The sequence below is a fragment of the Sparus aurata genome, chromosome 11 (genome assembly GCF_900880675.1).
Source record: "Sparus aurata chromosome 11, fSpaAur1.1, whole genome shotgun sequence".
Classification (NCBI taxonomy): Eukaryota; Metazoa; Chordata; class Actinopteri; order Spariformes; family Sparidae; genus Sparus; species Sparus aurata.
Window position 1 is genome coordinate 16,988,690 of NC_044197.1, and position 15,664 is coordinate 17,004,353.

A 15,664-nucleotide genomic window follows, 5' to 3' on the forward strand; every position below is an offset into this window, starting at 1 on the left:
CAAGATATGGATTTTTTTCAGCCAATACTGATAACGGATAATAATCATAACCTGTATTTTATGCAGCTGTGAGGGTAAAAAGGCTAGGCTGTTGTGGACAAAGATGGATGATTTATTATTGATAGCTCTAATAAGATTAATTGTGTGTTTCCTCCTCTGAACACTTGCTGAACAAGTATTGCATGTTAGTTATGTTGTCTTCTTCTGAACCTGAAAAACTAGGCCCATTCCAGTGAAAACATCTGTGGCTCTTGTCTTCATTGCGTGGCTCTACACAGGTGCAGCTCTATGTCATGAATGTGACGGCAGCATTGATAATTGGCGGCTAGCAAACCAACTTAAAGGTGCATACCAACACATTCTGTGTGTAAATGCTGCACATGCACACATTACCGATAATTTATTGGCCCGATGTATATCACCAGCCCTAGTCTGAACCCATACAGGATGCCCATGTTTGCCTGATGGAAGTTCCCATCCTTCCCTCTCCGTCTGCCTGTTACACTCATAGTATTTCTGGCTCTCTGTCTTGCAGGTGTCAGCTGGTGAAGCTCGTGTGTGTTTGTTTGTTTGTGTGTGTGAGTGAGTGTGTGTGTGTGTGTGTGTGTGTGGGTGTGTGAGAGCGTGTGTGTGTGTGTCTGTGTCTGTGTGTATGTGGTTGAGTGTGTGAGTGCAGGCACGTGTGTTTTCCCAGCCCTGGTCAGTATTTGAAGCAGAGTGTGGCCTGAACACATCAGAGGGACAATGAGCGAGCTGGAACAGTTGCGGCAGGAAGCCGAGCAACTACGCAATCAGATCCGGGTACGGCAACGTTTTGTGTGCACGTGTTTTGTTTATGTTGACGTGTGTGTGCGTTGTGCTTCTGTTTGTACATCACACGTGTGCCACTGTCTGTTTACTGCAAGCTGTGACTCACACAGTTTCAGATGAGACAGTGACGCACTCGCAATATAACTTCTCAATCAGCTGCTTTCATTCTTATGCAGAAATTGGAAATTGATCTGTAAATGTTGCTTACTGCTGTGTGAAGACTCTGTGCCCACTGAGATATTAAGTGTATATTATGAGATATTAAGGCACATGTTCAGACACTTGTTTAGAAGCAATATTGACATTTTCATGATTTGTTCTGATATTAATCCTGTGTGTATGTGCAGAAATCACTTGTTACATGTAGTGATATTTCAGTGGAAAAAGACGGAAAATGTTGTTGGTCAACATGACTGTTATGGTTTTTGTTGTGTTGCAGGATGCCAGAAAAGCCTGCAGTGACTCCACTCTGTCACAGGTAAGACTTCCTCTCCACAATTAGTGTTTAATTTTCCTGTCTTTATAACACATTGAGGTTGTAGGTTTCACAAGGCAAAGCATTTTGTTGAGCTTACTAAATATACCAATTAATTAGTAATGTAGTCTCTTCTCAATTCTAACTCTTCGTTCACACCAAAAGCAATAAAATCGCCTGTGGTCGCTCTGGTCGCTCACATCGCGTCGCTGCAGTCGCCTGTATGCCAGCGACTGCAGCGACCAATCATCAACTGAAGCGACCAATCATCAACTGTAAACTTACACAACATCACTATCTCTCCCTCTGCATATAGACACAGCATGTCACCTATGGTCTGCATTTATTTACATGTAGCCTTCCTACAGTAACCTACAACTCACCAGACAGTCCCACAACGTCTGCAATCTTCCGCCAAGGCTCATTTTTTTTTCTGTTGTCTCTATAGACAAACATGCGGGCGTCATATAGTTCCGGGAAACCAGAGACCGCAATTATAAATTTCTCATCCATTGATTTTCCGCCTTCGGAGTCCAGATCAGCCTCCAATTGGCTGTCGCCGCAGTCGCGCCACTGCTCATTTGCATAAAGTTGAGCGTCTGTCAACTTTCGCGTCGCTCATGCCGCCGGTCGCTCCGGTTTCTCCTCGTCGCCAGCATACATTGAAAATTAATGGCAGCTGGTCGTCGCAGTCACTCAAGTCGCTTTTGGTGTGAGCGTACAGTAACACCTTTCTTGACAGTTTCTTTTTGGTTTCCATTATGAGTTACTGTTGTTATGGATGTGGTGGAGCAATTTCGACTGACCTGTAACGTTAGTTGATATTTTGTTGCCAGGCGCATTATTAAACTGGTCTCTAATAATTAAATGCAGTTTTTGATTATTTATGCAATAATATTACTATATTACACAGTATGTCACTCATCACTTGAAAAGTAGGATAGTTGCAAGTTTTCCCCTATTTTTCGATTATATATTGTGGCTCTTGCTTTAACCAATGTCTAATACAAAATCTGAATAATGTTATGGTTTCCATTCATATAGGGGTTATTGTCTTACTGCTTTAATCCAACTACCCATGCTGCTTTTACTGTCAGCAGGCAGCAGCAGACACTGAATTGCCACCGCAGTAATGGTGGCAACCCTAGATGGCATAATACACACACACATGCTCGAATTGGTTGTGAATGCAGGAGGCACACATGACCACACATGTACAGACACACACATACACAGCCAAAAATGCATGCTTAAGCGCACACTCACATGCTCACACACACACGCACAGTGTATTTCCCAACATTTTAACTATATTTAACAATGATATTTTCAAATATTAAATATAAATATTTAAATGTTCACAATCATTGATACATTGACATTTATTGAATTTCTCAGTCTGATTCACAGTATTTGATTAATTCTCACTGTAACATCTCTTCATGCTCCATCAGCTGCTTTTCAACAAAAATTCAAGCCAGCTTATATTCTATTTTGAATGCTTCATTCTCACCCGGCAATTAGGAAGCTTCGAGACTTCAAGTAAATTAAAGCCACCAACTCAGTTTGGCCTTAAGGCCCCCACACACCGCCCAGACGTCCAACTGCCTTATCCGACCACTCTCCGACCACTCCGTTGCCTCTTGTCTGACCTGTTCGGCAGAAAAGTTGCATTGAACACACCGCTTCGACGTGCTGCCTACTCCACAGTAGCGTGTACGTTCTGCGCTTGCGCGAGATGCAATAAGCGGGTGGCGCTTGTGTTGTGAGTTGTAAACGAGAACCTTATGCACGCAACTCTCTTTACTTTCGATCAAAACGAAACTTAACTATTTCCGATAAAAACAGCTGCATACTAAACATGCAGCGAGGCATTACCAGACGAACAAGAATTAATTCGTCCTGAACGGACAGAACAACTAGTCTGTGCCAGTACTGCAAAACATGAAAACGGGGAATGACGGAACGGAGTGCATAGAAAAACAAAGCGCACACAGTATTCCGTCCCTCCCACACACCGCGCTGATTCGCTAGCACAACGCCAATCAGAACGGCTATTCAGCTGGCACACAACCAATCAGAGAATCCAATGGCTCAGACGTCCGACGGCCCTCCTCCTCAGACTTCGCATGCTCAGTCGGATCCGACAACGTCCGCGCGGCTCCGAAAGCTTCCGACGCAGCTGAACACACCAAACATATTTGCTCCCGACCTCGTCCGAGCCTCTCCAAACGCTTCAGACGTCCAACGGTTGGGCCGGTGTGTTCCTGCCTTTAGCTTTTCAACATTATTGTTTCTACATTATTTCACAATTTTTAGATATTGTAGACATTATTCAAAGTTTTCACAGCCAGCAATGCACATTTAGTGTCAGCTTCTCAAAAGAGAGCATTCACAAGTGCAAGTTCTTCAGAATTATCCTTCTCTAGTTTGTCTGTGTAATTATGTGTTATGTCTTACAGTCTTTGTGATTGTTAATAGGAATTAAATAAAGATTAAAGATCACCTGCAAGGGGCGCCGTTTAGCTCAGTGGGTAGAGCGTGCGTCCCATGTGCCAAGGCTCTGCAGCGGGCCCAGGTTCGACTCCCGGCCTGGGTCCCTTTGCTGCGTGTCACTCCCCCTCTCTCTCCCTGTTTCCTGTCATATCTTAAGCTGTTCTATCAATAAAGCCATAAAAGGCCAAAAAAATATTTAAATAAAAAAAAAAAAAAAGATCACCTGGAAGGGATATAGATAACAACAATCTACTCAATGCCTTCAGTGTAAGTCAGCTATTCAAAGTGTCACAACTTGATGGAAATTTTGCCTGGCCGGCCCTCAGCCTGTCAGTTTATACACACAAATATTCAACAGAACCAATATAAGCCCCTCTATTATTCAGCATTGTCCATTGTTGATTGATGCTGGGCTGTTTTTGCTGTCTCAGCTAGAGTCCACTGTCTGTCTGTCTGTCTGTCTGTCTCTCAAGTGTCACTGCTAACACGTCTTCCTGTGTTTTGGCAGATCACAGCTGGTCTGGACTCAGTGGGCCGGATACAGATGCGGACGCGGCGCACTCTCAGGGGCCACCTGGCCAAGATCTATGCAATGCACTGGGGCAGTGACTCTAGGTAGTGTAATTGTGCTACAGGCAACAAAAATATGCAATTATAAGTTAAGAGTTGGAGAGGAAATTAACCTTTGTATTCCAATGTGTTTGTATTTTGTCTTTGTCTGATTTATTTTGCGTTTTATTTTTCAGGGGCATTTCTGTTATTTGGCAGACAGAGAATCTGTTCTTTAGAATAATTTAACAGTTTTGGCTTTACAGAAAAGTTAATTGTCAGCTTATTGTAAAGGTTTCAAAGCATTGTAGTTTTGCAGGTTTGGTGTTTTCTTCTGCTGCTTTAAGTTGTTTACTTGGTTATTTCAGTGGACACACTGGAGCAAAACTATTCATTCTCTGTACTTAACATGATTTATCTATGGGGGCAAGAGTGACAAAAAAATGCAACCGCTTAAAAAGCATCAAGTTAAGCCCATGTTCTTTTCTTGTTTTATCTGAATGGTTTGAACTTTGAAGGTCATTTTTCCCCGGAGTTCTGCATCTACAAGACTAAACCTATAACTGTCAAAATCTACAGTATGCCAGGGACGGGCAATAAAGTGCCTCCGAGGGCTAACAGTCTGCAGGTGTCTATTTCAACCAAACATAGACACATGTTCAGCAACAGCACAGGAATTTAGCAGTAAAATCACCACAATGCAATTGGCTTAGTCTCTGTCTTGGAAAATTGATATTAACCCTTCAAATCTCATATTAGTAGCAATACCAATATAATACCACCAGTGTAACTGTTAGTATGTAGGCTATGCATTGTAGCATATATAATATAATATAATATATAAACTGGTACATTCAACTGAAAGAGTAGCAGTTGTCAGCAGCTTGAGTCACTGGTATGAAATACATCTTTCTATGTGTTTAATATGTCTGTGTCACTGTTTATCTTTTTCTCTGTCCATCTGTCTCCCAATGCAATGCACTGGGGCAGTGACGGCAGTCCCAGGTGTGGGGCTATACTACTACCAGTACCACTACTATTATTTTTACTACTATTCTACTAATATGACTAATACCACCATAGTAGACTGTCACTGCTGCCACCTCCACTACTACTGTACATTTAAGTGCTAGTGCTGTTTTACACCCTCACTATGAGCACAGTAATGCTATTCACAGAGACAGACAGCTTATTTGATATTTCCTTAAAGACGCAGTTTGTAAGATCTAAACCTTTTTAATAGTTTCTTAAATAATTACAGTTTTGAGTGAGAACCATTAATCTGTGTCCAGATTGGACTAAAACTGCGGATGTACGCATTGATTTGTTCCTAAATTAAAGCTTCCAAACTGCTTTTTTAACTGTTTGCTGTGAACATGAGCACCAAGAATTTATCTGTCAAGACTAGTATGCATGCAGTGCACTGATCTTTATCCATAGGAAATGAACTTGGAAATGGTGTAGCCAAGTAGTAGTTCTGTACGTCTAGTAGAATTTTGTATATTTTAACATGGATTACTCACTTCTGTTCTGTTTGAGCAAATGAGTCCCTAATTGTTTTTATTACTAAAACCTGTGTTCGAAATCGAAATACTGGAATTACCTCCAGCTGATGATGCATAGGCTGTTCAGTGGTGATTTTGTGTGCGTGTGCGTGTGCGTGTGCGTGTGTGTGTGTGTGTGTGTGTGTGTGTGTCTAGCACCCTCTGACCGACCCTGCAGGAGGCCAGTGTTTATTTTGTATACAGCCACTGACATTTCAGCGTGATGGCTCTCCCCTCTTGATTGTAGCATAGCACCGTCAAACTACTTCCTGTCCCCGGAGAGATGGAAACCCCCGGTCAGGATGGGAGGGAGGGGTTCCAACTGTTTGTAGATCTGCACCACCTATAACTCTCAGTCTTTACTGACTGTTTCTACTTCATCTTCTTCTCTGTCATCATCTTTTTGCTGTCCCGTCTTGCTGCCCCACCCTGGCTTCTTTCTGGTTCTTTCGCAACCCCTCAGGCTTCTACCTCCCACCTGACAGTAGGGACTTTTACATAACAGGCATAATGAATATTAGATGGGGTGGGACATTAAAAGTGGCTTCCCTGGATGAGGAGACTTCCACGAAGATGGAGGGAAATGAGGACGTTGAGAGAGGAGTAGGGATCTCACACTGAATGCTGTTTGACAGAAAACCTTATCTTAGCACAGTAGACTGCAAGGCGGCTGGCTCTCATTGCTTTTAATGATGCATGTACCTTCGATTATGTGGGGTTTTTTTCAGTGTTTGTGAGCTTAGTCTCATGCTGGTGTTTCTAACTTGTTTCTAGGTTACTTGTTAGTGCCTCGCAAGATGGAAAGCTAATCATCTGGGACAGCTACACAACAAATAAGGTGAGATTATTGAGAATTATTGATAGAATGTAGTGCATAATATGTAAAATAACAGTTGTAACCCATGCTTAAAGCGAGCAAAACTACTCAAAAGTATTGTTGTAATGTAGTTGCTGAAGAACAGATGCTTACTGAACACTGATGTTGCACAGGGCCATGACATCATACTGTACCTTGAAGATAATGTCGGTAAATATGAGTAAAATACCAATTTTGCTTATCCCGTGTAAATGCCCCACATGAAACACAAATGTGGGTTGGTAATTTCTAAATCACATGAGGTCTCCTTGTAATACTTGGCCCATGTGAAAAGGACTTAAGAGTACAGGCTGTGATTTCTGGATCTTTTAAACACTACTGTGTTGTAAATACTGTATCTCAGAAATGAAGACAAACCACTTTCATAAAGGCAGCTACTCTACATGGTTGTCCGAAGGTTGTTTATATATTAAGAAATGAATCTGTCTGGTGAAAGAGTGAAAATAACACTGTATTCAGTAACGCCCAAAGAGAATCGCTCAGCCTCATTGCTACAAAATCGTTCATATTGTCCAGAAACAAAGGAATATTTCACTGAAAACAAAATATATTGCCATTAGCAACACAAGCTCGATTCACCTTTTATTTTTCATTCATCAGTAATACCATTTGAACTTCTACACCTAATCTGTATGGAGATGCTGCTCAAAATGATGCACTCACTGAACACATTGACCTTAACTTTAAAACTCAAGAACCCTTCCTTTTATCACATTTTATAAAGAAATGCTTCCTTTCGTCCTCAGATGCATGCCATCCCGCTGCGCTCTTCCTGGGTGATGACGTGCGCCTACGCCCCCTCTGGGAACTATGTGGCCTGCGGAGGCCTGGACAACATCTGCTCCATATACAGCCTGAAGACCCGCGAGGGCAACGTGCGCGTTACCAGAGAGCTGCCCGGACACACGGGTAGGCACAGGGCCAAACAGTGAAATAATTACATTACAACAATATTTGCTAGTTGTTTCTACACTGACTTTGATGTTGTTAAGTTTTTATCATATCCTGACATGAGTGCAGCAATCAATCCACCCTGTTTTGTTTCACAATCCCTTTCAGATATTACATTTTGTAGACTGGCTAATTAACAGTCTGTTTTCTTACAAAACATCTCCTTGAAGAGTTGATTTTAATGACCAAGATATGTGTGTGGGCTTTGTCAACAATGTAAGCATGAAATAGTGTTTTCTACCCCAGGGCTGCGGTGCTGGATGAACATGCCAACTTTAACCAAAAAGCCCCTTTTTCAACTTGTTTGTTTTTCAGAGGAACAGGATATGGATTAAAGGCAGGCTCAGCTACCTAGGCACAACCAAAATGAGTGGGATTGTGCGTGTGTGTCTCTCTGATACACAGCGACATTGTGGAGAACTATTAGCGTGACAGTAAAACAATCAGTCAATGTAGTTATCTGATGTTGAACCTCTCTTTGTCTTCAGGTTATTTGTCCTGCTGTCGTTTCCTGGATGACAACCAGATACTGACCAGCTCCGGAGACACCACCTGGTGAGAGATAACCCTGCTTACTACTGCAGTTTTAAAAATGAAGCTTGTTACATGACAAAAATATAATGTCTCTCATTATCTCGCTCTTGCTTTTGACAGCCCTAACCCATTAGAGCTATAGAAAAGAGCACAGACCAAAGTGCTTTTGTCCAAAACACATATAGAGTAGGTGCTCATGGCAGACCAGCCATAGTCCGTCAACAGGGTCAGATGTAAAGGTGAAAAAGATGCATATGGAAAAAAAAACTTTAATAATGGTACTAAAGTTGTAATAATCCCCCTGGGTAAGAAACATCTTCTATTAATGATGTAAAGTGAGACACAACCTTCCTGTGCTGAAAACTTTCCCACCTGTGTCCTGATAATAACTCAGGGTTCACTTTGGTTACTCATCCTTAACTGCTGCCTCCTTTCTTGCAGTGCATTGTGGGACATAGAGACAGGTCAGCAGGCCACCAGCTTCTCTGGCCACACAGGGGATGTGATGAGTTTGTCTCTTAGCCCGGACTACAAAACCTTTGTGTCGGGAGCTTGTGACGCCACCTCCAAACTGTGGGACATCCGCGATGGCATGTGCAGGCAATCCTTCACCGGCCATGTGTCCGACATCAACGCTGTCACCGTAAGTTTACACGAACACACCCAGACACTCAAGAAGGAAGAATGTAAAGTAGGGATGCACGATATACATTTTTTTCAATCGATTTGGATAATCGGTAAGGACCTTCTTCTAATGACCGATAATTTCACATTTTTGTATTTTTAAAAAGATTATTCCCTGTAGTTTTTACATAGTATCGCATGTGCACCCTTTAAAGCAGATCACCAGGTAAGTTTATTGTACTGGATGGCCTGTGAGGGTCTGAGTTAAATAAGATGTCCTCTCAGCCCTGTACTTGATGATGATGATGATGATAATAATAATGTGATCATTTAAAAACACTTCACTAACTTTTGCTTGTTATTTTACTCTTGCAGTTTTTCCCGAACGGGAATGCCTTTGGCACAGGCTCAGATGACGCCACCTGCAGGTTGTTTGACCTGCGTGCTGACCAGGAGCTGATGGTGTACAGCCATGACAACATCATCTGCGGCATCACCTCCGTGGCTTTCTCCAAGAGTGGCCGACTGCTCCTGGCCGGCTACGATGACTTCAACTGCAACGTCTGGGACACTCTGAAAGGCGAGCGTGCAGGTAAGAGATAAATATGAAGTTAAGTAATTTTCTTTTTTTACGTGTTTGTTCTATCAGTGTCAGATGAGGAGACCGTCCTATTTTAACAGTTATGTTAATAATCAAGCAATGTCTCTTCTCTTTTGTAAATCCATTAGCTCAGTAGAAGTCCCTGGATAAAACAAGAATATCAAATGTTGTCATTTCTAAGTCTTGTTTTTGATATTTTTTATTTTTTTACTTTTGAGCAAATATTAATGTTAAACACTTTCAGATCTGATTTTACCTGCATCAAGTGCACTCCAGATGAAAGTGATCCAAATCTTAATGTTAATATCATACATTTGATATTTTTAAGTGAGTGCAGCAATCTGCATATCACTTTTTTTTCATTAGTTTTGACAATATGGGTTCATGCAGTGTGGTGTGTTATAGGATTAACCAGTGATCAAAATAGTTGCCAGTAATTTTTCTGTTGATTGACCCAATCAGTCAGCTTATTGAGCTATAATATCAAACATAAATTACATCCAAGAAAAGATATGAACAATCATCCTAAGAAATTAGAAGTGAGCAGCCAGCTGAAATTTAACCTAAAGGCCTACGGTATAGTAAGTAAGATGGTAAGAATTTACAGTGATTTCTGACTAAGTAAAGTTCTAATGTTTGGATTTTGACTTACGGAAGCGGATATTTTAGTTATCTTTGACTCTGGTTTAACTTTTTTGACCTCCAGGTGTGCTAGCGGGCCACGACAACAGAGTGAGCTGCTTAGGGGTGACAGAAGACGGCATGGCTGTGGCCACTGGCTCCTGGGACAGTTTCCTCCGGATCTGGAACTAAACAAACCTTGTCCCTGCTGTACTCAATCACTGCCCACCAACTTCCACCTCCCTGAAACCCCACCTTACATATCCCAACTCATCTGCTGGGCTGGAACCTGCGGGGTGCACACTGTGTCAGCCAAAACCTTCTTTAAGTCGTCCCCGGTTCTCCTGTCTGCTAGGGACCTGCCCACCTGTGAGAACGTACCCACTCTTTCTACCTTTTTACGTTTTTTCACCCAGCTATTACACAAAAATAAGAACCTTTCAGTGTAGTTGTCTAATCAAAAATTTTAACAGAAAAGAGCTTTGAAAAACTGAAGGAAAAAATTGAAATTTTGGCCTTAAACCAATTCTGTAAACGGTGATAAAGAGCATCTGTCACCACAACTAACAACAAGCAAGATGAACATCAGTGTGTAATATGTAAATGTATATATAAAGACAGTATATATGTATAGCATTATGTGTGTATATATGCATCATATATGCATATATAATGTGTATGTATATATTTTTGTAGTTAATTTCCCACCCGTGTTTTTTGTTTTGTTTTTTTATCATTTTTGGGGGGTTTTATGTTTTATTTCAAATGTACATATTCACATTACAACACGACATAATGCCAGAAATACTTGTTTTGTCTTGTGGGAATACCAGATTAAACTTCAGACAATTTAGATATAGCAGTTCATCATAATTTTAGATCAAAATTCACATTTTAATCAGTAAAATTTCTGTTACTTGCTGGTTTAGTCGAGCCAAAAGCGGAGCAAGTAAACAAGACAGTCTGCAGAATTACAATTTGACCCAACAAAACTCACATTCCCCATTTGTATGTGTGTGTATTATGGTTACAGGCAGTGGGCATAACTCATACATCCTGTATCTACAAACGTTCAGGTGAATGATAGCTGTGATGGTATTTTTTCTTTTAAGAACACGACCCCTGGCATTCCTCGCGCAGTGTTTTTAAGTTTTTAGTCTGGATTCAGCTTCAGCTCCAAAGTGAACCAGTGAATTTTAGGATACTTTCAGAAAAAGCAACCTTGTTATAGCCTTTGCCTCTACTTGCATGGATTGTGGTTTCAAATCATCGGATGCTGAATATCTGAATGTCACATCCATTTCATGCAAATCAACAGCTGTGTGGTGCGATCAATAACCCTAATAATGGTCCTAAACAGAGGTTTGCATCATCATATCCCTGTCACCTGTGGACTATAGAATCTACTCTTTTCCTTAAAGTCAAAACGAGCATCTCCAGTTGCCCGTAAAATGATGGAGAGAAGGGCATCACATCCCTGAGCAGAAGCCGTTCTCTACCTTGTGATGCCTGCATGGACAAATGGTAGAGCGACCAATCGTTATGTGAGGATATAAAAGGACCATAAAGGAGAGCAGTGACTCTGTCAGCGACTTCTGAGGACTAGACATGAGGAGAAAGAGAGAGAAATATGTCTGTCAGAGCTCGCCATATCATTTTAAAAATGAAGGATCAACGAGTCCTTTTTGTCGTCAGCAAGGTGCGAACTGAGCGACTGCATGGAACTGAAAATGATGTTAGCCACTCAAAAATTACACCGGTGCCACAACAAGCCTGTTTTTTTTTAAAGGGTTTTAACACTTTCAACAATTTTCTTTTCCTCACCAAAAACATGTTATGAACTGTTAAATATTGCTAGTGAAGAAAGTACTTGGTAGACAGAAATGTACACTTAGTAGAGAGCTAGAAACGCACTCACAAGCTGTAGTACAAATGTAAACCATCGAGCACTTGTGACTTATTTACCCATAGAAGAAGTGGTATCTCTGATTTTGAGAATTTTCTCATCACCCATCTTACATGATTTTGGTTCCTCTAAAGACTTAATTTAAAAAAAAAAAAAAAAAAAAAAAAGAATTGATACACATTGTGTATGTGAGTTGGACCTATCCATCAGCTGTCTCAGGTGCCTATCTCTGAATATAAACATTTGACCCACACGGGCTGGATAAAGGAGGGTTTGTGCTCCTGTGAGATGTGGCACTTCTGTCTCTCCATTCTGCCTTACGATGCCATTCATGATAGAAGAGGTAATGCTAGCAAGCATCGACTACAGTAATGTTTTCCTCTTTTTACACACTGATCAATAAGAAAGATTGCTGATTATTTTTCTTTTCCTGATAGAAGCACATTCTGATACTAGTGAACACTAAAAAGCATGCTTACAGAGAAACCCACCACCTGCAGCTCCATACCGCTTCTAAAAGCAAGTGTTTTACACCACTTTTTATACAACTTTGCTTTCTCTTTCTACTTCTACTACTACTACTACTACTACTACTACTACTACCGTACAGTTTGTAGTATTTATTTAGGTTCAGTCAGCTATCAATGAGACCCCTCTTTGGCATATTGTGATTCTAGTGACCTTTTTTTCTTCATGTTTTAGCTGCTTCTACCTGGCTTTGCATTAATGAGTCCATTTTGAGAGAATGTTAAAAATAACAGTTATAGTTTTTAGCCTGAGAATAACTTTGAGGTGTGTAGGATGTGATATGTGTTGCATATCAGTGTTGAGGTGTGTGTATGGGAGGGGAGGGTTGGGATGGGAAGGAACGGGCAAGGGAGGGTGGGTCGCTTGCTGATGTATGTGGATAACATATAGATCTAAGTGTTACTTCCTCATTTGTGCCAATGTTATCCACAGACCCTGAGCTGTGAACTGAAAACTACTCAATGTGACAAAAAAAAAAACATGTTTGCTCACTTTACTCAAGTGCCAGCCTTCTCCATATCCATCAGTTGTTCATGTCAGTATCTGATTTTTATACCCAATCTGTTGTCTGATCAGACAGGTGGACTTGAAGATGGGCTTTTGTATCCCAAAGTGTTATCAAGTTGACGGCACTTATCAGGCTAAATTCTCTGGTTCAGACATTCATGTCCCCAGATAAATATGACAAAATGTATTTTTAGAAAAAAGTTTGATATTTTGGGAAAGGCTTGCTTCCTGGCGATTAAATGAGCACTATTCAGTTTTTGCACATTAAATAAAATATTACATGTTAATGGGTAAGCTTTACAGATGATGATGGGCCAACATTTTTACTGTTTGACAGAATCACGCTTGCTGTTGTTTACCATTTATTTTAAAACTAGCAGCCTGTCAGCTTGACTTAGTTTAGCACAACGACAGCTAGCCTGGTTCTGTCGAAAGGTTTTTAAAATCTGCTCATTAACACATTATATCTTATTTGCTTAGGAAAAATGAATGTATAAAATCTACAATTCGTTTGACTATTTCTTGGCTGGTAGCAGTAACCTCCTTGAGTGACAAACTCTCCAACCAAATTTGCATTTACATTTGCCATGTCCTGTTGCTTTACTTGGCTAAGCTAGCTGGCAGCTAGCGGTATCACTGAGGTATTTTGCTTATAGGCCTGTCACGATGGCTACATTGGTTAAACAACTTATTGCCCCAGAAATAAATGTAATAAAAAGTGTTTTGGTCTTTTCTGAACCATTTTTGCCACTGATATAATGATATATTTAAACACTGGAATTGGAATTAAGAAAAATATGACATGCCTAAATAAAATTGAAAAAAGAAGCATAAATTCAATAAAGCCACACAACCAAAACAATATATACATTTGTGAAAAGCTGTGAAAACCTTTTGTAATGATCAGAAAAACCCTGCTGGTTATTTTGGCATCGTGATGGTGACATTCTCATGTATTCTCATTACAAAAAACTATTGAGGTCATGTACATGCATAGACAAGTTAATAAGATAATGTTAAGTCGATAATGTAATCATTGTGACAGGTCTATGTATCAGACGGGCACAAGTGGTATCTTTTCAACCCTCATGCAGAAAGCAAATAAGCGTTTCCCAAAATGCCAAACTCTTCCCTTAAACCCTCCCTGTTCTTTCATTCAGCAACGAGCTGTGTGAAATCTGGGGGGAAAAAAAAAACAAAAAAAAACACCATAGCCCTTAACAAGTGAATAGAGGGTTGTGCGTATTACTGACGGCGACAGGTATCCATTTCCTCACTCTGTGTGTAATTCAGCAGTATTAGCAGCTGGAACCTGGACTAGTAACACTTCTACGTGCCTGTGCAGTTCACTCATCTATGTAGTGCAGTAGACTCATTAATCAAAAAGGTGCTTGACTACATTTACGTTCACATTGTTGTTGTATTTACCTGAAGTCTCCTCCAGTTTATTCTCTTAACTACACAACTGATGTGGAGCTGTCAAATCAGCAGATTTCCCGTAACGGAAATGTCACCGTGATGCATTTACAGTGTTGTCTGTGGTACCAAACTCGCAGAAACCGAATCTTTGGACGGTTGGGAGTGGTTTGTATTTGGCAGTTTTTGCCATTCTCACATACTGTGCCAACGTCTTAACTTCAGAGAGCAGATGTGAAAATGTCTGGTGCACAGGCAGTATTTGAGGACTGTATTTGCACGACTGTCCAACTTTAGTATATGTGAATATGAGTTTTGAGTTCATTTAACATAAAAAAAAACAAAAAAATCAATGACACCCCACCACTTGAATTGGTCACATGATCACCACCACAGCACCATCACAGAATAAATGCACTGCCCTGTGACTCTACAACCTACTGTTCTGACAATTTGTTTTGATTTTATTTATTGTTTTATGTTTTAAGCCAGTAAAGACCAGGGACTTGGTGCCATGATAATTCTCTTACAGTGCTATTGTGTGAAATTATAATCACTTGTTATTGAATAATTTTTATAGTCTTTTTCACACCAGACCTTTTTTTTGTATTTGTACAGTGGCTTGGTGATACTGATATGTTGCCATGAGTTATTGTAACCAATAAAAAGCTTCTAACCAAGAATACACATCCTGGCTCACTTCCTTTGGAAAACATCAGACTGGACAGAAGTTCAAGTTTTGAACTGAATATATATTTAAGCTTTTAATACTTACTGATGTTCGATTATATGCATGATTCTACCAGGTAGAACAAATCACGTGGAAATGGAAATAAAAGAGAAAAGCTAATGGAAAAGAAAAATGAGTAGGTGTGAAATGTTTGCATTGCAGCAGAATGTACTTTGCTTGTACGTCATGGCTGCACTGGTGAGCTACACTCCCATGGGTTGACCAGCCTGAAAGATACAGGGACTGAAAAAAAACAGTGTGGACAGTCTGTGGCCTTTTAACTTAGGAGCTTGAGAGTTGTTCAGCAAGCGGAGGAGGTGCCATTCATCCATTCAAGAAACATTTGTTGTTTGACTAAAACACAATTTTTCTTTTAAAATTTTTTTAACTTATCTGTATACTTGACATTGTTTTCCAATTTTAAGATGCAGCATTTTTAAGATGTTTCAGAAGTCAAAGTTCACCCAAAAATGAAACTTCATAATCTTCTCACCC

General features: G+C 40.4%; 1 protein-coding gene across 3 annotated transcripts in view; it reads left to right on the plus strand.

Annotated features, from left to right (window-relative positions):
• LOC115591509 (guanine nucleotide-binding protein subunit beta-4) overlaps positions 1-15,122 on the plus strand; it is a 28,228-nt gene extending 13,106 nt beyond the window's left edge. For 2 of the 3 annotated variants that reach the window (XM_030433574.1, XM_030433573.1), the window contains 10 exons: positions 536-801; positions 1,250-1,288; positions 4,290-4,396; positions 5,321-5,335; positions 6,649-6,712; positions 7,498-7,660; positions 8,191-8,257; positions 8,678-8,879; positions 9,236-9,452; positions 10,168-15,122. In XM_030433574.1, coding sequence (XP_030289434.1) covers positions 745-801; positions 1,250-1,288; positions 4,290-4,396; positions 5,321-5,335; positions 6,649-6,712; positions 7,498-7,660; positions 8,191-8,257; positions 8,678-8,879; positions 9,236-9,452; positions 10,168-10,274 — 1,038 coding nt within the window. In that variant the 5' untranslated portion in view covers positions 536-744 and the 3' untranslated portion in view covers positions 10,275-15,122. The remainder of the gene's footprint in view (positions 1-535; positions 802-1,249; positions 1,289-4,289; positions 4,397-5,320; positions 5,336-6,648; positions 6,713-7,497; positions 7,661-8,190; positions 8,258-8,677; positions 8,880-9,235; positions 9,453-10,167) is intronic. The other variant, XM_030433575.1, reaches the window with a different exon arrangement.
• The last annotated feature ends 542 nt before the right edge of the window (positions 15,123-15,664 follow it).